This window comes from Lynx rufus, unplaced genomic scaffold, assembly GCF_022079265.1.
Source record: "Lynx rufus isolate CCGP_SWC_20201006 ecotype Redwood Valley unplaced genomic scaffold, mLynRuf1.p SCAF_1, whole genome shotgun sequence".
NCBI lineage: Eukaryota > Metazoa > Chordata > Mammalia > Carnivora > Felidae > Lynx > Lynx rufus.
In genome coordinates this window covers 88054329-88076613 of record NW_025814823.1, presented here as the reverse complement: position 1 = coordinate 88076613, position 22285 = coordinate 88054329, and the positions used below count along the sequence as shown (strand labels likewise).

The window sequence follows — 22285 nt, the reverse complement described above, 5'->3', positions numbered from 1 at the left end:
AGGGACCCAAGAACCACACAAGCCCCCGGCTTCTGGGCTTTAGCCCCAGGGAGCCCCATCCTCACCTGTACCCCCTTGCTTTCTTGAGAGCCTGTGTCCTGGCCCCTCTCCTATAAAATGTCCACTTATACCTATGTCTCCCATATCCCGTCCCCATATCCTCTCCCCATGTCCCCTCCTTGTGTCCACCTCCATCCACTGCCCACATCCACTCCCCCGTGACCCCCATGTCTCCTGCCCATGTCCACACTCCTTTCTCTGCCCTCTGCTCTCCTGCCCCCTCCTGTCTGCCCCTTCTGCCTCCACCCTTCCTCCATTTCTGCTGCAGGAAAATTGTCTCAGCCCCCAGGCCCTCACCACTTGGCTTTGATGGAAATAGAAAGCCCCCTCTCCCCCTTGCCCTCCACGGGGCTGAGAAATGGCGGAATTCATTGTGGCCACAGAGCTGAATGGCCCTCAAGGAAGGAGCTGCCAGGTGCCCCAGAGAGAGGCCAGCTCTGGGAGGCCATTGTGGAGGCCCCAGCCTGCCTGCCTGACCGCGCCTGCGGTAATCAATCTGATTGGATTAGGGTCAGGGCGACCCTAATCGTGTCAGAGGTCACCCAGGCTTTGTGGCGGGGTCCACGGGGCGCCTGGCCACCCCTGCTGAGGCGGCCTCTTGAACAGGGCTTAACACCGCCCAGCCAGCTGAGGAGAGGGGCCGGGCCCTGTGTGGACGTGTGCGAGCATGTGCATGTGTGTGTGAGCACGTGTGTGCATGCGGGGCTGGGGGCCGGGTGGGCCGGCTGGGCCCCCAAAAGCTGCCTGCACAGAACCTGGGCTTGGGCACTCGAAGTGAGCCCAGGCTGGGCAGAACCGCCCTCTGCTCACCCCAGAAGGGACTTGTGTCCTGGGGCAGAAAGCATGTGAAGAATGTCGAGTGCATGGCGGCTATCTGTGCCTCCAGGCAGGCCCCCAGGCACCTGAAGGACCAGCTCTCCTCAGAGAGCTGGCCAACACCTCCTCTTGACCCCCAAGGAGGTGAGGGGGCCATCCCAGGGCTCGGTGCCCCAGCACACAGGCTGGCTGCCAGCCTGAAAGAGGCCCAGCCAGGACGGGCCCCTGGGGGATCTCGGTGGCCACAGTGGCTCAGGTCCAGGCCCGTGGGCTTTCGGGTAGCATGTGACTTTGCAGAGAAAGGGGCCCAGGGGCCTTGATGCCTGTCCCATCAGCACCCCAGCACTGCAGTGCACAGGCATGGTGTGGCCAGGACCCCAAGCCCCAGCATGCACATCCACTCACTCAGAGCCCCGGTGCCCTGGGGCCGCACTCCCCGGCTCCCCTGGGATGTCAGGGCCACAGGCGAGCTAGGCCTGCTCCTCTGCATCAGGGAGCAGATGTCCCCAACAGTACATGGGGAGGGAATTTCACTGCCCATGCAGAGGTGGGCTGACCCTACTGTGGGGTCTGCAGCTGGACCTCACCCACTAGGCAGCTGAGCTGGGGGCGCCTGGGCTGATCCCTGACAGGATCGAGTGGTCAGTTCTCTAGGAGCTTCTGGGCGGGGTCCACAGGTGTCCATCACGTTTTCTGCAAGGGCAGTGCCCTCCCTCCGCTGATGCCCACCTTCCTGTTGTCTCTTTGAGGGTCTGGGGATGTGTCTGCCCCGTCCCCAACCGGAGCAGCCCCTCCCCCCTTCCTCGGTCAGGCTCCAGCGGGTGGTCCATCGGCGCACTGTGTGTCCAGGCCAGCGCACAGGCACGGGGCCCGGCACAAGCCGCAGGGCCCAGGAGGGGCCTGGGGAAGAGACTGAGGCCCCTGGGGGGCGGGGGGGAAGACGCGTCCCGAATCCAGGTTGCGACCCCTGACCCGCATCGGAAAGTGTTTCGGTTGGCGGTGGCTGGGGGGGAGCCGGCCGGTCTCCGCGGCCTCCCCTGTATATCATTAACTCTGCGCAGCGGGGGCGCGTAGAGGGTCCAGGAGAGACCCCGGCGACGCCCCGCCGCGCCCGGCTCGGAACACAATGTCCCCACGACGAGGACAAGATTAAGCACAAGGCAGAGAGCAATGCTGCGGGCGATTCACACGCCCTCGGAGCGCTGTGTTAAAGCGTGTGAATAGCGCGCTCCCCTCGCGCCGCCGGCCCCTCGGCCGCGCATACCTCCCGGTTGCTATGACTGGCTGGCTATGGCCTAATCGCCGACGAGGGGGAAATTCATATAAAATATCGCGGGCCATTGTGGGCCTAACGCGGCGTGACAGTGGCTCACAAAGCCAGATTCATTAGCCCCAGCAGGTAATCGGGACGCCGGCCGCGCTGCCGGCCGGGCGGTGTCAGGGGCCGCGGCCGCGGTGGGGCGCGGGCACATTCCGCTCTCAGGTGCCCCCTCCTTTGTGCGGCCGCCTTCGCGACACCCCCTCCCGCGGGCCAAGGCCGGTGGGCGTCGTCGGAGGGGCGCACCTGCTGGCCCGGGGCTCTGGCAGGCCTCCCGACCGTCTGGCGGCCCCGCGGAGCCGCAGTCCCCTCCTGGTGCTGGAGCTTCGGTGGGCGGAGGAGGCGCCAGCGCACTCAGTGCTCTGGGGGAGTCTTGGGGGCCCGCGCTGGCCAGAGGGAGGGAGACGGGAGCGTCTGCTGGCCTGTGCCCCCGCTCAGGCGTGGCAGGAAAGGGGCAGGGTACCCTGACCTGCCCTTCTGTGTCCTCCCCTCCCCCGGGCCTCACCTGCCAGGTGGGCAGGGCCCTGGGAGGCCCCAGAGAGGGAGAGAGCTCAGTAAGGCCTGCGCCTTGTTTATGCTGGGGGTGCCACATGCACCCCATGTTCTCCCAGATGCTCCAGGCCCTCACGGAGGCTGGGTACCCCCATCCTAGGCTCTGGGTAGGCCCATCAGCTGTGGGCACCATAGATACCACAAGGGATGTGCTCTCCTCATCCAGAGCATCGGGAGGACTCATGGTGGGTGCAGGCTGGGCAGTGCTGGTATGTAGAATGGGGGTTCACCCCACACACCTGGTGGGAGGGAAGCCGCAGCGGGGTGTGCTCAGGGAGCCTCCTTGCAAGGTGGTCGAGTGCTGGGGCTGAGGACTGGGAACCCCTGCCCTGGCCAGGGCCACTGTGGTTGCAGGCAGTGTCCTGGGGGGCTCCATAGAGACAGGAGAGCCCTCCCCCCACCCCTGCTGCACTCCTCTGCACACATGTGAGCAGCACTAACCTTGGTGCTTTGGGGGTCTTGCCTCAAGGTCAGCCCTGCCCAGGGGAGAAACACAGCCCGGTGTCCCAAAGAGTCTTAGGGAAGTGAGCTCACCTGAGGGAGGGCCCTTCCTCTGCCTCTGGTCAGCCAAGAAAAGTTCTGATAGGCCCTGTAGCTCTCAGGGGCACTCATACCTACCCTGCCCTGGGCCCAGGTCCCTCCCTGCAGCCATCTGACAGGAGACAGACCCCTAAGTCCCAAAGGCTGGCAATCAGGAGCCAGGCTTCATGTGGGGGCCAGACAGAATGTCTGCCACACATGCAGGAAGGGGGGATGTCAGAAACCCCCCATATCAGCCCCCTCATGTGCTTCTGATGAGGGAGGTGTCAGAGTCCCCCATATCAGCCCCCCAAGCCCCTCTGACGGGGGAGGTGTCATAGACCTCCATTTTGGCCCCCTCAAGTCCCTCTGATGGGGGATGTCAGAGATCCCCCATATCAGCCCTCTCATGTGCTTCTGATGGGGGAGGTGTCAGAGCCCTGCATATCAGCCCCCAAGTCCCTCTGATGGAGGTGTCAGAGCCCCTGTTTTTAGCCCCCCATGTCCCTCTGATGGGGGGAAAGCGTCAAAGCCCCTGTTATTAGCGCCCCCCCCCCGACGTTCCTCTGATGGGCAAGTATCAGAACCCTCCATGCTAGGCCCCTGCACATCCCTGTTAAGGAGGTGGTATCAGAAATCCCCTCCCCCTTCCCCATGCTCCCTCCCTTCTCCTGGCTGGGTGCCATTTGGGGGCCTCCCTCCACAGGGACACATGCTGGGTCTGGCCACCATCTTGAGGAGGGGTGAATTTGCGAGTCATGGAGCCCTAGGGTATAATAGAGCCTGTGGGCTCAGCCCAGGTTTCATCAGAATCACCTGGGGACCCTTTAGAGAAATAGGTGTCCTTCCAAGAACTATGGCCCGGGGCCCACAGGTGTCTGCACTGATACACTGACTGGAGTGACTGGTGCTGGGGCAGCCCCCAGGCCGTCCTCTCTGCAGTGCTTCCTGAGGGGTCCACCCAGGCAGACACAGAATGTTCCAGAAGCTTCACCTCATCCATCAGTGGTCACATCTGAGCCACAGCCCCCTTCCGGGACCTTCTGCTGCCAGAGGTCACATTTGTTTCTTAGAAAAGCCCTCCCAGTGCCCCCTCGGGCTAACAGTCTCATCACAAGAGCATATATGAGTGTCCATATCCTCTCATCCAGTGTAAGCTCCCACAGCCTTCCCCCAGGAGAGAACAGGTGGGCCCAGCCACCTCGAGGCTGCAGCCACCGAAACGGCCTGGTGCAGGAGCCTTACTGGGGGTGCAGGAGCCTCTCCCTCCACCCTGTCTGGGCTCAGCACTCACTACTGTGCAGCCCAGGGTCTGTGGCTGACCCACTCTGAGCCTCTGCATGCTTGGGCTGAAAGGGCCTGCAGAACCTGTGATAGCAGCGGGCAAAGAGGAGTGCCCCTCCTCCTGCCTGAGCCGGTTCTCTCAGCCCCAATAAAAGGATTTGCCAGAGTCAAGGCAGGGTGGCCTGTTGGTCCCTGGTGAAACAGCCCCCCAAGGGGACCTCCCCACAGGAAGGTCAGCTCCAGAACAGAGGCTGCAGCCTTCTTGTCCACTTAAAACACAGTCAATGCTCAATTAACGGTTGCTAACTGCTAGCTACATGGTCAAATGTGCAAGATGAACTTTCTTCAATATAAAGTACTCTGAAAAAACACCCCCTTTTTTCTGTTAAATGTTCTTTCCTGAAATTATGATAGTTAAGCTTATCTTATCCTCTCATGAAATAGTAAAAGTAACAACACTTGGCAATCCTGATTCAGTCCTCAAATGATCTCTGATACTTGACAAGCCCATGGAACCCAAATCTGGAAGCAAGAATTTGTTAAGGTGCCTAGTTCTAAAGTTCTGAAACCCAGGGAAGCAAAGTAACTGCCGAAGCCGATCTCACAGGTGACACCTAGTGCCCCACTGACCTAGCTGTGATGGAGCCAGTTGGACATCTCTCCCTGCCCTCTGCTAGACACCCACCTCTCACCACATGGGACTCCCTCAGCTGCCCCAGACATTAACCATCCATCTGTCTATATCCATCCACCCATCCATAAATCCATCCATCCATACATCCATCCATCCACCATCCTTCCATCCACCCATCCATCCATCCATCCATCCACCCATACATCATCCATCCAATATATATCCCCACTCACTCATCCATCCACATGCCCATCCATCCATCCATCCACCCATCCATCCAACCATCTACACACTCATTACCCACCACCCTCCATCCATCCATCCACCCATCCACCCACCCACCCATTCACCCATCCATCCTTCTAATATTCATCTGTCCACCATCCATCATCCATCCATCCATCCATCCATCCACTCATCTACCCATCTATCCATCCATCCATCCTTCTACTACCTATCTACCCACCCACCCCATTCATCCAGCCAGGCAGCCAGCCACTCACTCACCAGTTAATCTACCCATCCATCCATCCCAAGCCTGCCCCAGAGTTCACACTGCCACTGTGTGTCATTGTTTCCTCTATTCTATTCCTCATAAACTGTAAGATCCCAAAGGCAGGTGACTTAGCACAGCCCAAAGCAAAGAACCTGATCCACAACAGTAGAGTCTCTCACTAAAGGCAGGATTCCCCTGGTTCACCCTCCACCTTGCCAATGCAGGGATTCCTTCCACTTGATAGTGGGTCATCCAGCTTCTACTTAATTAATGATTAGATGGGTAATTCCTTGAACTTTAAAAAGCCTGGGCTGTTAGAAATCTCATCAGAGAGAGCAGCAATCACTATCTTACAGATTTCTTACCATGGTTCTTGAGAATGGGCACCTTACATCTTACTCACCTCATATTCCTAGTTCTGAGCCTAGTGTGTAGCTTCTTATAGACTCTCAGATCCTGGAGGGGTAAATGGCTGGCTGGCTGGCTGGTTGGATGGATGGATGGATGGATGGAAGGATGGTGGATGGACGGACGGATGGATGGATGGGAGGATGGTGGATAGATGGATGGATGGATGGATGGATGGATGATTTGATGAATAAATTAATGGTGGATGGATGAATAAATGGATGGTGATGGATGGATGGATGTTTTGATGTATGTATAAATGGATGCTGGATGGGTGAATAGATGGTTGGATGGATGGATGGATGTCAGATGGATGGATGGATGGATGGTTTGATGGATAAATTGATGGTGGATGGATGGATGGATGGTTTGATGGATAAATTGATGGTGGATGGATGGAGGGATGGATGGATAAATGGATGGTGGATGGGTACATGGATAGATAAATGGATGGTGGATGGATACATGGATAGTGGATGGGTGGAAGAATGGATAAATGGATGGATGGATGGATGGATGGTTTGATGGATAAATTGATGGTGGATGGGTGGATGGATGGATAAATGGATGGTGGATGGATACATGGATAGTGGATGGATGGACAGATGGATGGATGGATGGATGGATGGATAAATGGATAGATGGTAGATGAATGGAAGGAAGAATAGATCATTGGTACTTTGCATGAACTCCGTAACTAATTAGTAATGAAACAATGGCAAATTTCTGGCAAAGATGGTTTTCCGCATGGAGGATGCTTAACTCACAGAATGACTTTGCCACTAAATTTCCTTTCTTCTTCCTTTTTCCAACCCTGACCTCACCTCCAAAATTATGATAGTCATTTTTCACATATCTTATACTCTCATGGAAAAGCAACAAGCCTTGGCAGTCCTAATTCAGTCCTCAAATGATCTCTGGCGTTTGACAAGCCTGTGAAATCCGAGTCTGGAGGCAAGATGGGTATAGTCCTGAAGTTCTGAGACCCAGGGAGGCAGAGCCCATCTCACGGGTGTGAAGAAGAATCCTGGGGCCAGCAGGGCAGTCCTGAGCAGCTCCAAAGGCTCATGCAGGCTCTGTCCCAGGGACTTGGCAAACTGGCAGCATTGGCCCTTTGGCTTCCCTCCCAGGGGCCTATGCCCCCTCTTCTTCTCTTGACCTGCCGCAGCCCATTGCCAGTGACAGTGACATGATGGAGGTGCCTCCAATCTCATCCCAAAGATGTGATTCCCTTCCCACGGTGTGATGGCTCCCCTCCCACTCCCTAGCTGCCTCTGTTGTGTAAACAGAAGCAGAAACGTCTGACAAAGCAGCTGTCAGTGGCTAAGAACTTTCCTGTGACTGGGGCGGCTGCCAGGGCTCCAGACCCTGGTCGGAGTTCTCACTGTGTCCTCCCCACGCACAGCCTCAGGGGAGCCCTGTCCTACCTCCTCCTACTCCAGCCAGTAGGCTCATGACCTGTGGAAATCTGATAAAAGCAATGGGCTCTCTATCCAACACACACACACACACACACACACACACACACACACACACACACACTTTCCGGAATGCCCTGTGATTCCTGCCCCAGTGAAGCCTAATCCCACACCCCTGGGTCAGATGTCCCTGCTACTGTGAGGTGTCACCTGGACATGCTGGGGGTCTTCCTTCTTCATGACCTCAGCATGTCTTTTAACTTTTTCTTTAGAAAGAATTGTAGACATACAGAAATGTGGCAAGAACGATGTTCAGGGTCCATGTCCGCTCCCAGACATCCCCAGTGCTAGCAAAGCCAGCTGCATCCATCAGCACAAAGATCCGTCCATGATAACTACACTCCCAGGTTTCTCCCATTCTCCCACCCATCTGGGATCCCATCCTGGGTATGCCTGGCCCTGGCCCTTCGTGCCCACAAGACTAGGAGGAACCAGGTCAGGCCTCTTGCGTCTATCTGACGTTTCCTGATTCTTTGCTGAGAAGGCCTCCATGGTGTCCCTGGAACATCTTCTCAGGAGGCACATTGCGTCAGCCACCTGTCCACTGCTGTGGTCCCCGCAGCCCCAACCCCTCAGGTAAGGTGGGGTGGGCCAGGCGTCTGCAAAGTCAGGGCACGGCCGTCCCAAAGTGCTTGGAGGCTGTGACTTCTGTTTCTAAGCAGACTCTCTTTGCCAGAACAAACTCTCATGGTTTTCTGGCCATGGGTCTTGTGGCCTCTCCTTAGAGGCTTCCTTTCCTCATGAACAAGTTGGAGGCAGGTTACAAGGTAGCGTCAGCCTTCAGGACCTCATGTGTGACGAGCCCCTTCCTTACTGGGTAGGGGAGATTGAGGCCCACAGGGGAGGGAGGCCAGGGCTGGGTCACACAGCCAGCTGGTGAGAGAGCAGGGCAGGACTGAATTCTTCCTCCAAGTTCAAGGGAGACCCCTCCCCCTGCCCTGAGCACGCCCTTCCCCTCGAGTGTGTCTGGTGACCTGGCCCCTCCTGGCCCCTCTGCCTGAGCCTGTTAAGCGGCCACACCCTTGTTCAAGGAAGGTGCAAGGCCCCAGGCTCGCTGGCTCTCTGCTTATCTCAGAGGAGGGGAGGCATGTTCTCCAGGAGGAGCAGTTCTGGCCCCCTGGGCAGGAGTTGGTACCCAGGGCCTGGAGAAGGGCCACCGGGGGCCCTCAGCCAGCTGGAAGCAGCAAGAGGGCGGAAGGCACCCGGCTGTGTGCACTGAGATCCAGGAATACCTAGGAAACACCTGCCTGGCCCAGCAGCCCACATGCCCTGCCTGGAGGGCAGGAGCAGCCCCAGGCCTGGGTTCTGGAGGGGTGAGGACCCAAGGAGCCAAGCCCACCCTCAGGGAAGGCAAAACAAAGGCGTGGCTCCGCTGGAGTGCAGGGACAGAAGGGCAGGGGGTCTATAACCAGGGCACACTGGCATTTATTCACCGTGCCTTGGGCCCATAGAAGGCCACTCCATGCCTGCTTGAGAACTACTGGCCGTATTATGGAAGCAAAGTGAGGCCAAGGCATCAAGCATCTGGGGGAGGTGGCCGCTGGCTGGCCATCGGGAAAAGGGGCAGGGAAGGATGCTGAGTGGGCAGGGGTGGAGATCCAGTCTCATGGCACAGGCCTGTCCAGGGTAGGCTCTGGCCCTGCTGGGCCTCCCCGTCCATCCCAGGGCCCAGCCCTCTGCTTAGACCGGGCCCTTGCTCCCCACCCACCATCTACAGGAATTGGAAACCAAAAATGAACGAAACACAGCCCCACACCCCAGGGAGCTTGCATGCTGGGGAGAGGACTGAAGAGAGAGCTTCCTGGGCCAGGCACCGACCGCACCGGGACTGCAAGGCCCGTACCCTGAAGAGCAGAAAAGGGACAGGGCAGGTGCACGTGACCAGAGGAGCAGTGGAAATAGCCTGAGGGAAGGACGAGGGCTGAGTGTGGGGGAGGCCCGTGTGCAGGTGAAGCAAGGACATAAGGCCAGGAACTCCAAAGGGACCAGGCACAGCCCGTGTGTGCATACGTATGTGCATGTGTGTTTGCCTGCATGGCTGTGCATGCGTGTGCAGGTGCTTGTGTGTGTGTGTGTGTGTGTGTGTGCAACACATGTGGCACATGCATGTGGATGGGGGAAGCTGCAGGCTGGGAGTGCAGGTTCCAACCAGGAGCCTCTGATGGTGCAGCTGGCTGATGCTGAAAGCTGGACTCACAGGGAAGGGGGGGCAGTGCCAGATGAATAAATGTGGGATTTTCAGTGACAAGTGTGCTGGGTGCTGAGTGAGTCTCAGTGTGTGCATGCTCCTGGCTGGAACCCTCACTGCTCCCCTGCCTCCACCTGCCTGGGCTTTGGGGCAGGCAAGCCTGAGGAAGAGTGAGGGGTAGCCTACAGCCTCTGCTGGTTCCCCAGGGTGAAGCCCCCACCATCCCCCTCCCAGGACCAAAGTCCCCCCCCCCGCCCATCCCCCTCCCAGGGTAAAGTCCCCCCACCCATCCCGCTCCTGGGACAAAAGCCCCCCTGCCCATCCCCCTCCCAGGACAAAGCCCCCCATCTGCCCATCCCCCTCCCAGGGTGAAGCCTCCCTGCCCAACCCCCTCCCAGGACCAAAGTCCCCTGGGCACTGATGTGGGTCAGGAGGCAGAAGCATCCCCGTGACCGTGACAGGAGCCATTGGGAGCCCCAGCACCGTCCAGGCCTGCTGCCCAGGATGAATGCGGGGACACAGCAGGGCACACGCCCCATGCCCGGCATGGAAGGCCAGGTTGGGCCCACCCCCACATGCACGTGTATATACTGCAAAACGATCACCGAAATGATTGTCTGGTGACTACGCATCATGCACAGCCTGGTTACAGTTGTTTCTCTTGTGACCGGAACATGTAAGACCTCTTAGCAAGTTTCAAGCACACAACACGGTATTGCTGACAAGTCACCGTGTGGTGCATCATGTCCCCGGACTTACTGATTTGGTGCCACAGTTTTCTGTCCATTCACCTGTTGATGGACATTTGGAAGCTTCCAGGTTGAGGCTATTACAAATAAAGTAGCCATGATGTTTGCTCCCTGGTCTCTGTGACCACCTCATTTCCTCAAGGGGTGAATACCCAGCTGAGTGGCCTGGTCACCTGGTACGCATAGGGTTGCAAGAAGCCATCAAACTGCTTTCCTAGATGCAGCACCAAGTTCCCCAGCAGTGCACAGGGCTCAGATTCTGCACATCCTCTCCAGCACTGGCTCTGATCTGACCTTCATATTACAGGGGTCCCTGTGGCTCTTCGCGGGGAGTGATGTCCAGCATCTCTCCTGGGGCCCGTAGGCCCTCCAAGTACTTTTTCCCAATACCCACCCTCCTCCTTGGGTCCTATGCACAGGGCACCCCTCTCCCCTGCAGCCCTGCCTGGCCTCCAGCACCCATGTCCACCCCAGGTGCCCAGAGCCCTGCCCTGAAAGGGGCGGCGATGCCCAGGGCTCGGCTTCACCACCCCAGCCCTGCCAGGTCCTGCCCACCCTGTTGCCTCTCTCCACAGCCACCCGGGAGTCCGCCTTTGTGCATGCCATTGCCTCTGCCGGCGTGGCCTTTGCTGTGACGCGCTCCTGTGCTGAGGGCTCCGCCACCATCTGTGGCTGCAGCAGCCGCCACCAGGGCTCCCCAGGTGAGGGCTGGAAGTGGGGCGGCTGCAGCGAGGACATCGAGTTCGGTGGCATGGTGTCTCGGGAGTTTGCAGACGCACGGGAGAACCGGCCAGATGCCCGCTCTGCAATGAACCGCCACAACAATGAGGCTGGACGCCAGGTATGTTGACAGCTCCTGGCTCGTCCTGGGGGAGCATGGGGTAGTGGCTGTGACCATGACCCTGCACACTCTGGGGTGCACAGGGGGTCATCCATCCAGGCCCAGTGCATCCTGGGGGTAGAGTGGGGAGGCATCCTACCATGGGCCTGTGGGGTCTGGGGGATGCACTGGGAAACCCCTCTGGCCACATTCCTGAGGCCCCAGAGAAATAGAAGCTTTCTGGGCAGGATGTGTGACCTGGTTCCCTGCAGGGTGTGGTTTGTTGGGAGTATTGTGGGAGGGCTGACTGGGGTGGCAAGGCCATCTGAAACAGCCCGGTGCAGTTAAGGCCACTGGAAGGCAGGGGGGATAAGGGTCTGCCCTGCAGGAATGCCCACAAGTCCAGGGAGAAAGATAGCGAGGCCACTACAGCACAGCGTGGGGAAGTTCTGTGATAAGGAAATGCACATTCTCAAGGTGACTCAGGCACTGCAGAGGGGCCACACTCCAGGCTGGCATCTCAGAAAAAGCCTCCTGCTGGCAGTAGCATTGAGAGGAGATGTGCAAAGTAACCAGCAGTTATCTAGGTTGGGGGGAGGCCAGGAGAGCCTCAGGCAGCCTACAGTGTAGGACAGGACTGCAAGTGAGGTTGTCTGGAAGAACAGAACACGGAAAGCAGAGGAGGGACAGAGAAACAGGGACCAAGCCGTGAAGGGCTCTGTAAGCCCTGTTCGAAAGGACTGGGCCCAAAGGACTGACCACCTATGTGAGGGGATCCATGTGGGGACCTGGAGGGCTCCAGCAGATTGATCAGCACAAAGATGGTGCTGGCCTTGGAACCAGCGGCTTCACCTGCCAGCAACAGAAAACAAGATGAGTGACTCATCTTCGTGTTGGGCACAAAGCACACCGTTAGATGTGAAAGTGCCCTGTTAAAAGCATAGGAAGCCCACCAGTATACAGTCCCCTGACTTATCCCAAGGACAATGAGTCCAGTGCAGACAAAAAAATAGTCTCTTTTCAATAAATGGTGCTCAGTGAATTGGATAACGATATGGTGGAAAAAATTAACCTGACTCCTACTTCGCACCATATAGAAAGCCAATTACAAACCCAAATGCAAAAGGTAAAACAAAATGAAACAAAAATGTTAGGAAGAAAACATGAAAGAACATCTCTGTGATCTTGGAGTAGGCAAAGATTTCTTTTTTCTTTCTTTTTTTTTTTAAGTTTATTTTCTTTGAGAGAAAGAGACAGAGTGTGTGGGGGAGGGGCAGAAGGAGAGGGAGAGATAGAATCCCAAGCAGGCTCCATGCTGTCAGCGCAGAGCCCAACATGGGGCTCAATCCCAGAAACCATGAGATCATGACCTGACCCAAGATCAAGACTCAGACACTTAATCGACTGAGCCCCAAAGGGGCTCATCAAGGGTGCTATCTCTAGGACATCACTCCTCAGTTTAGCCTGGGATCCTGAGGACTAAAGGAAAACCAGAAGTAGCCCAGCCCTTGTACACATGTGCAGGCTAGAAAAATCCCAAGATCTGAAAACAAATTATGGTGATTCCAAATTGCTGGTTTTCCCATGCACCTGGAAAAAGGCAGACAAATCCTCTTTGGAGGATGATAACCTTATTCAATGTTTAAAAAATGTTACTACAAATAATTTTTCAACCACAGTGTCCAGCACATAATCAAAGATAACCTATCACATGAGCTGGTGACAGAATGAGTGATCATCAGCAAAAATCACAGAAATGAGTCCACAGGGACTCCAGATACTACAATTACGAGACACAGATTGTGAAAAAATATACATGCTTATTTATGTTTACAAAGCCAAAATGCGAGTCTGAATGTTTCAGCAGAGAACTGGAAACTATAAAAAGCATAGAATATATTTAGGAAACAATCACATCGCAATTGTAGAACTGAAAGATGTATGAGAAATCCCAGTGAAAGACAACAAAGTGAACATAAGCATTTCCCTCTGCGACCTCCCAGAACCCCACTAAAATGATAACAAATGAATGCCATAACATATAAATTCATGATAACTCCTGAAAACGTGGAAAGCAGTACCTAAAAATGGCAGCCAGAGTTTGCAAACTGAGAAGCAGATCCATGAATAACTGGGTCTTAGGAGAAAGCAGAATCCTAAACCAGTAGAGGAGAACTCTGACAGCCAACCCAGGAACTACTAGTAACAGATGTCTTGAAAAGTATAGACAAATACTGGGTCTAAAAACAGGAAATGGATTGATCATCTATTTTAAAAGCAATTCGGAACCCACCAGGTTTTCTGTACATCTCCTTACATCCAGGAAACACCCGTCCTTTACAATGGCAGAAGTCTGGGTATGTAGTCTCTGAAAAGGGAAAAGCACAGTGTGTCTGGACTGAGGGACACCAAGCACAGCCTGGTTTCCCAAGTGAAAGTAGTCCCCATCTACACATGCATTTCTCTTCCTAGTCTCCATATGCCACAGTGAAGCTTGACCCTCCAGACAGGAGTCGAAGATTCTCCCCTGGGAATTGGACCAACCCAAGAGGAGACTTAAAGATACCTACCTGGGACTCCCCCATGGTCACAGCCAGGTCACACTGTAGTGAGGGCCCATGCTGACAAGTCTCCACCAAGCACATGAGCTTCCAACAAGATGTTTAGTGTCCTGCTTTTATTTATTTTATTTTTCAATGTCTATTTATTTTTGAGAAAGAGAGAGACAGAGCATGAGTGGGGGAGGGCAGAGAAAGAGGGAGATAAAAAATCCAAAGCAGGCTCCAGGCTCTGAGCTGTCAGCACAGAGCCCAACACGGGGCTTGAACACACAAGCTGTGATCATGACTTGAGCCAAATCAGGTGCTTAACCAACTAAGCCACCTAGGGGCCCCTGGTATCCTGCTTTTAAATATGAGCAGACATCCAAGGATCACAGGACATCTGAGGAAGGCCTCCTGTAACCACAAAGTTAAAGACCAAAACAAACAAAAACAAAACTTATGGGAAAGAGACATTGTAAAGAGAGATGAAAACTTCAAAACTACCACTATTTCAGGCACCTGGCTGGCTCAGTCGGTAAAGCATGCAACTCTTGATCTCAGGGTCATGAGTCCGAGCTCCATGTTGGGTGAGAAGATTATATATTTTCTATTTAACTTATTTTTTTTAATTTACATCCAAGTTAGTTAGCATATAGTGCAACAGTGATTTCAGGAGTAGATTCCTTAATGCCCCTTACCCATTTAGCCCATCCCCCCCCCACAACCCCTCAAGTAACCCTCTATTTATTCTCCATATTTAAGAGTCTCTTATGTTTTGTCCCCCTCCCTGTTTTTATATTTTAAAAATTTAAAAAAAAATTGAAACAATTTTAGGGACACCTGGGTGGCTCAGTCGGTTAAGTGTCTGACTCTTGATTTTGGCTCAGGTCATGATCTCAGGATCATGTTGTGGGATTGAGCCCTGAGTCAGCCTCTACACTGAACATGGAGCCTGCTTGGCATTCTCTCTCTCCCTCTCTCTCTGCCCCTCCCTCACTTGCACTCTCTCTCTCTCTTTCTCCTAATAAATAAATACTGTTTTAAAAAAGGAAGAAAAGAGTTAAAAAAAAACCACTATACCCAGAGATATAAAATACTGTCCCATAAAATTGGAACAGGATGTTAAATTAAAAGAATATTCAGAGAAGGAAAAAATGCCACTAGAAATTGAAAGTAGGATAGCAGAAACAAATCTCCCAGCAGAAAGGTTGGCAGATACTTGAGACACCCTTCTATAAAGTAGAGGAAAATAACAAAGAGATGGAAAATAGGAAAGAATGGAGAATATGGAGGTTCTGTCAGAGACAGTCAATGGTGAACATGAAGAAGAAATCAGCAAAGAAGGCAGGAAGGTTCCCAGGACTGAAGATCACAAGTTTCAGACCAAACAGCCCAAATAAGTGACTGGCATATGAAAGAGGAGACCCAGGGGCGCCTGGGTGGCGCAGTCGGTTAAGCGGCCGACTTCAGCCAGGTCACGATCTCGCGGTCCGTGAGTTCGAGCCCTGCGTCAGGCTCTGGGCTGATGGCTCGGAGCCTGGAGCCTGTTTCCGATTCTGTGTCTCCCTCTCTCTCTGCCCCTCCCCCGTTCATGCTCTGTCTCTCTCTGTCCCCCCCCCAAAAAATAAATAAATAAATGTTGAAAGAGGAGACCCATACCAAGACCTAGCGTTATGAAGTTCACAGCCCATGACAGAGAAGCCCTCCAAGCCTTGGGTTTCATGCAAAGGATTGGGAATCAAAATGGCATCGGAATTTCCAAGGACAACAATGGAAGCTGGAATAAAAATGGAGTGCTGCTTTCAGAGTTCGGAAGGGAAATAATATTGTAAACCAAGAGTTTTATACCCAGCTAAACCATCCTGTCAACTTTTCAAGTAGAAAAACTGTGTTTTCAGACATGCACATTTCACAAAATTTACCAGAAGGTCTCTCAAAGAGATGTCTCCGAGAAGCTGAAATCTTAGAATACATGATATGTTTGAACATCTTGAAGAGAATATTTACACAGTTTGGGGAAAGTCTGAGTCTGAATCCGTGATAAGTACATTAAAAACAGCAACAAGAAAGTTTTGTAGGAAAGAAAAAGTAATCATGCCCTATAACAGGGCTCAGCTGGGTATGACATTGAACACAGTTCCAATAGCATCAGCACTCGATATCCATGTAACTGGATTCTGCTTTAGTTTTTTGGGGTGGAGAGGGCTGGGGAGATGTGCATTGGCATGTTTGGGTTGATGATAAAGAGCTGACTTCCCACCCTCCATGGTGAGAGGGGAGACATTGCCGAACCCCCCAAACTCAAGGAGTAGCAAGCAAACATTCTATTAGAGATGCAAGATGCACAAGTTGTTGCCTTGGCCGGTCAGTCAGGTGCTGTGTGTGCATGGTCATGGGAGCAAGTCTCAGGAACTCTTGGTCTCTTTAAAGTATATGCATGTATAACTTTGACAAAAGTAAAATTAAAGAGACTGAAGAGGTCTCTGGAGAAAAGAAGAAAATGGAGATGAGACAGAAATTAACTGAGAGGAGGGATGCAGTCATTATAGATACCCCCAGAAAGGGCCAGTATGAGAGGGAAGTGTAGGTGAGGGGGACGGGGTGCAGGCAGCATCTGGACACAGAGCTCACCTTACACTGCCCAACAGGAATATAACGGGACTCATGTACAGACACAGAGCCCACCTTACACTGTCCAGCAGGAGTATAATGGGACTTGTGTATGGACACAGAGCCCACCCTACACTGTCCAACAGGAGTATAACAGGACTCACGTACGGACACAGAGCCCACCTTACACTGTCCAACAGGAGTATGATGGGACTCACACACATACTTATGCATTTTCTAGTAGCCACATTTAAAGAGGAAGCAAGTGGCATTAGTTTTACCATGAAATTTTATTAAGGCCAGTATATCAACCAACGTGTTATCAGTGCCATAATGGTCACAATCAATATTAAAATAGTGAAGGGGATATTTTATGTACTTTTCTTGCATGAAGCCTGGGGACTCTGTGCAAGCCAGCATCTGGTTTGTACATACAGCACACCACACTGTGGACTGGCCACATCTCAAGGGCTCACAGGTGGCAGGTGCCCACCACAGTGGGCAGTGCAACCTTAGTTCGGATTAAGTCACAGGCCCCTTCACCCCCAATCCCATCCCTTCCCTCAAAGAGAGAAGGAAACAGGGGCACCTGGGTGGCTCAGTCGGTTAAGTAAGCGACTCTTGGTTTTGGCTCAGGTCATAATCTCATGGTTGGTGAGTTCGAGCCCCACATGGGGCTGTACACTGACAATGTGGAGCCAGCTTGGGATCTCTCTCTCCCTCTCTCTGCCCCTCCCCTGTTCGTTCTCTCTGTCTCTCAAAATAAATAAATACACTTAAAAATTTTTTAATAAAAATAAAAAGAGAGAAGGAAAGAAACACATTCCTCAAGACCCCAAGATCCCCCAGCCTTGTCCCCCTGCACTACCTCCCTCCTCTTCCTATTCCCTTACAGCCCCATAAATCCAGTTTTCTGGGCCCTGAAGGGGCTCTGCTCAAGCCACCCCCATTATCCGCGCTCAGTTCAGCCCCCAGCTTTGCCACCAGGCCATGTACACGTCCTCTGGGCTGCGGTTTTGGGTTCTCCAGGTCAGAATTAATGTCCTCCCTCCTGCATGCCTGAACCTGATCATTACTCTCCGTCCCTTCCCTCCCTCCCTCCCCCAGTCATAAGACACAGCCAAGGAGAGAGGTGAAGCTGTCAGGCACCGGAGGTGCCCTCCGGTGATCTTGGGTCGGCCAGGGGAGGCATTGGCTCAAGAGGTGGCACTGGTGACGCATGGAGAGGGGACTTTATGGAACAGACAGGTTGCACTGAGTTTGCCAGGAGAACATGGGGCGGGGGGACCACAGGCCAAGAGCACAGCCCCGGGGAAGGGGGGGAGAGCCCCCCTCCCCCCGCACATACTAGCTGCACTGGGCGGGCCCTGATGCCCCTCATTGGCGCGCTCCTGCAGGCCATCGCCAGCCACATGCACCTCAAGTGCAAGTGTCACGGGCTGTCGGGCAGCTGCGAGGTGAAGACCTGCTGGTGGTCGCAGCCCGACTTCCGCGCCATTGGCGACTTCCTCAAAGACAAGTACGACAGCGCCTCGGAGATGGTGGTGGAGAAGCACCGCGAGTCGCGCGGGTGGGTGGAGACCCTGCGGCCGCGCTACACCTACTTCAAGGTGCCCACGGACCGCGACCTAGTCTACTACGAGGCCTCGCCCAACTTCTGCGAACCCAACCCCGAGACCGGCTCATTCGGTACCCGCGACCGCACCTGCAACGTGAGCTCGCACGGCATCGACGGCTGCGACCTGCTGTGCTGCGGCCGCGGCCACAACGCGCGCACCGAGCGGCGCCGCGAGAAGTGCCACTGCGTCTTCCACTGGTGTTGCTATGTGAGCTGCCAGGAGTGCTCGCGTGTCTACGACGTGCACACCTGCAAGTAGCGCGCCCGCCCCGCGTGCGGCTCCTGCAGGGGGCGGGCAGCTCCCTGGATAGGGCGGGGGCGGGGCTCCTGTCTGGGGGCGGGGCTCCCACCTGGGAGTCCCGGATGGGGGAGGACTCCTCCCCGGATAGGTCGGGGGCGGGCTCCTCTCTGGGGGCGGTCTCCTCCCTGGATAGGGTGTTGGGGGTGGGGATTGGGCTCCTAAATCGGGAGGACTCCTGCCTGGATAGGGGTGGGCCCCCAACTGAGAGTTCTGAATGGAGGCGGGCTTCTTCCCTGATAGGGCGGGGGCGGGGCTCCAATCTGGATAGGGCAGGGCTCCCAACTAGGGCTCGTGGATGGGTGCCGGACCTTCCCCGCCCCGTCCCTAGTAGGGCGGAAATTAGGCTCCCTGGGAGGGGACTGGGCCACCCTACAAGTGCAGATTTTCTCCCTGAATGGGGCAGGGCTCCTCTCTGGGGGCGGGCCTCCGAGTGGGGCTCCTGGATGGGGGTGGGCTCCTCCCTTCTAGGGCGGAAATAGGGATCCCTGGATAGGGGCGGGGTCCTTCGACTGGTTCTGGTTTCTTCCTTCGATGGGGCGGGGCTTCTCTCGGGAGGCGGGGCCCCAGGACTAGGACTCCCCTGGATGGGATCAGGGTAACCTGTGGTAGGGCAAGGGTGATGTTCCTGAGTGGAGTGGGGTTCTCCTACACAGGTGCGGGCTTCCTGGATGGGGACGGGGCGGGGTGGAGCTACCCCTGGAAGGGCGGGGTCCGTGGGTGGAGCTACCGGGTGGGGAAGGGTCATCTCTGGGGGCGGGGCTCCCGTGCTGCCCCCCTCCTCCCCACCGGCCTACCTGTACCTCCGCTACACCTCGCCCGAGAGAGGAGCAGCTTCTCAGGGCAGAACTAGCCGCGGGGACCCCGTGGGGTGGCATCCGGCCCTCCCATCCCTTCCTATGGGCCCTGGAGTCCACCCTCCAAGTCTGGTGCTCTGCAACAATTCAGGCGACTGGAGGTCTTGTGACACCCCTCCCTCACCCTGGCATCTGCCACAGCTCGCAACCAGCAACCTACCGGGAAGACGCTCACCCTGTTGAGCCCCAAGAACTGGGGAAAAGACAAGGAGTCCTGTAGCAGAGGGGCCTGGCCCCCGAGGCCTAGCTGTGCTCTGGCTGCTATGTGCTCCTGCCTCAGACCGCCCCCGGGCCATCTTCCCAGGAACCCAGGCTGCAGTCAGACCTGATGAGCTGGGACCTCTACTATGCAGACTGCCTGGCCCACCGTCCTCCCTGTCCTCACATCTCACATCCACCGGAGAGGAGCAAAGCTGGAACTGGAAACTTCCAGCCCCACCCTGTCTCCCTCTGAACTTCTGGACCTCCCTGCACCTCCCTGGTCCACTGCCCTTGTAAGAGGAAGGCAGGAAGGGGGCCAGACTGCCCCAGCAACTCATCTCTGCTGCTGTCCAGGCCCTGCCCTGCCAGACTCCATACCCTGCCTCAGATGCTCACTTGGATTTGGGCTGCATTGTTTGGGAGTTTTGAGGAGGATGGGTCCACACCCATGCTGCAGGCAAAGGACCCACAGCCCCCAGAAGGGTGGTCTTCCCTCCCCTTGCCCCCCCCCCCACCACTGTGGCCAGGACTGACCCCAGCTCCTGCTGCTGTGTGCCTGACCTGGCTGCCACTGGCCATTGTTCTGGAGCCTCCCCCTGACTCATCTGCCCTGCCTGGGAACCAGAGGCTGATGGACCCTTGGCCACTGCCCACAGGGACCTCCCACCAGGAGACCTGTCCCCACCCAGCCTCTGCCACTGTGAAATGTGCCCCAGCCCCTGGCCCTGAGGGCCCGCACCCAGGCAAGGTGCCCGGCACACCTCTAGGGACACAACCTCCCTCTGCCTTGAATTGTGCATTTTTGATTTTAATTTTATTTCCGATGCTGCTATATCCACCATACACTGGAGCTAGACAAACAGATGTGTTGTTGTTGTTGTCGGTTTCCTTTTCTTTCTATGAAAGAAACTATTTTAGTCATAGCTTGTGAGTTTCGAACCATGGGGAAAGTAAAAAACAAACAAAAAAAAAGAAGAAGAACTAAATGAGCCTGGATTGTACTGGATTTTTGGCAATGGGTTGGCGAGGCACAGGGGCTGGATTGGCGGTGGTCCTCTGGGAGGGGAGATGTCTGAAGGCCATGACAGAGGAGCATGCCTCAGGGACCCCTGGGGCCTCTGCTGTGGCCTCCACAGGATGGAAGTCCAGGACAAGGAAGAGGGATGGCCACCAAGGAAAAGAGGCAGCCCTGAGTCCTGGGGCAGGGCAGACTGCAGACAGACAGAAGGGGTGCAGAGGGGTGGGGAAGGCCTGCCTGCCTCCGGGGATGTGCAGTGCAGCGGGAAGACCTCACACAAATCAGTGGTGCCGTGGGTCTTCCCCCAGGTCAACTGTAAGCCCCACATGTCCCCAAATATCCACAGTACGCTTCACTCAGTGAACATTCCTGGAGGTCCCCATCATAGCCCAGTCACTGGGTTTTCCAGCAGCCTGGCCTGGCTGGGAGGCAAGAAAGACCACCTCAATTCAAGGCTCGCCAGCTGAGACAGAGCCTGAAAATCAGGGTGCTCTCTTGGGCCTGGCCTCTCCTGCCTCTGGCCAAGGCCAACTTAGACACCACAGCTCACCTGGCTGGAATCCAGCCTGGAGGCCACGAGGAACATCTCATGCTGTCAGAGAGCCACTGCACGAGGCCCTGATCCCCCAGGGGCCCCCACCTGTTCATGTCCATGTCAGGCCAGGGGCCAGAGCTGACCCTGGGTGCCTGGCCTCCCCTCTGTGGCAGGACATAGCTCAAGTGTGCAAGGCTTGGCAGGGGTCAGCAGCTTCTAAGTGTATGGTGGGCTGCGTCCCAGCACCATGCTCAAGACCTGGGGATGAGGATGGGGTGACCCTGCCTTTGGGGCCCCCTACCTCCTTTCAGGCCAGGCAGGGAGAGCCCCAGGGTAAGCGAAGCATCCTTTTGGACAGAGTCCCACTTGGTCTCTCCGTGGCTATTGCCCACCCACGTCCACTCTACTCGGGGTATGTGGGGTCTGCAGGGTTGAACAGCAGTGGGGGCCGGGGCTTTCCCAAGGCCACACATTCACCTCTCCAAGCCAGGTGCAGGATCCCTCTTCCTGTCTCTGCCCTACTGTGCCCCATTTGTGTGCCGTGCCAGACCAATGCACAGGGAGGGAAAAAGCAGAGGGGTCAGGGGTGGGGGCACAGGCTGGGATGGGTGAGGGATGGGAGAGAGATGATAGGAAGCTAAGAGCTGAAGACCCAGCCCCCACCCTCTTAGAGGTCAGGCCCAGCACAGCCACCCTGCAGGGGCCATTTGCTGGAAGGCAGGGGGCTGGGGCAGGCTGGAGGAGGCCTCACCAGGGCAGACGGAGAGAAGCCCTGTGCCCGCCAGCTCAGTATCTGGAGTGTCTGGGCCCCAGGGCATCCCTGAGGGCACAGGGGCGAAGAGCCGTTCTCTGCAGAAAGGCCACATCTGGCTGGACAAGGGCCCTGGACAGGGATGTGCAGACCCAGGGAAGGCAGGGGATCCTGGACAAGGTGGGGGTGCAGATCAAGGGCAGGAAGGCGGTCCCAGACAAGGGGGTGTAGACCCAGGGCAGGCAGGGGATCCCAGACAGGAAGGTACAGACCCAGGGCAGGAAGGGGTCCTGGACAAGGGGGTGCTGACCCAGGGCAGGCAGGGGTACAGACACAGGAAGGTACAGACACAGGGCAGGAAGGGGATCTCGGACAAGGGGATGCAGACCCAGGGCAGGAAGAGGATTCTGGACAGGGATTCACAGACCCAGGGCAGGCAGGAATATGCAATCCAACAGAGCCCTGTAGGATTAGAGGGAGGGCCATTAGAGATATGCTGGGGGTGGGGAGTCATGGCCTTATCCTGTAGGAC

At 55.7% G+C, this 22285-nt stretch overlaps 1 protein-coding gene across 1 annotated transcript in view; it reads left to right on the top strand.

Annotated features, from left to right (window-relative positions):
* The window catches only part of WNT3A (Wnt family member 3A), a 41022-nt gene extending 22670 nt beyond the window's left edge, over nt 1-18352 (top strand). The window contains exons 3-4 of the mRNA XM_047090932.1: nt 11078-11343; nt 17873-18352. Coding sequence (XP_046946888.1) covers nt 11078-11343; nt 17873-18352 — 746 coding nt within the window. The remainder of the gene's footprint in view (nt 1-11077; nt 11344-17872) is intronic.
* Nucleotides 18353-22285: the final 3933 nt, after the last annotated feature.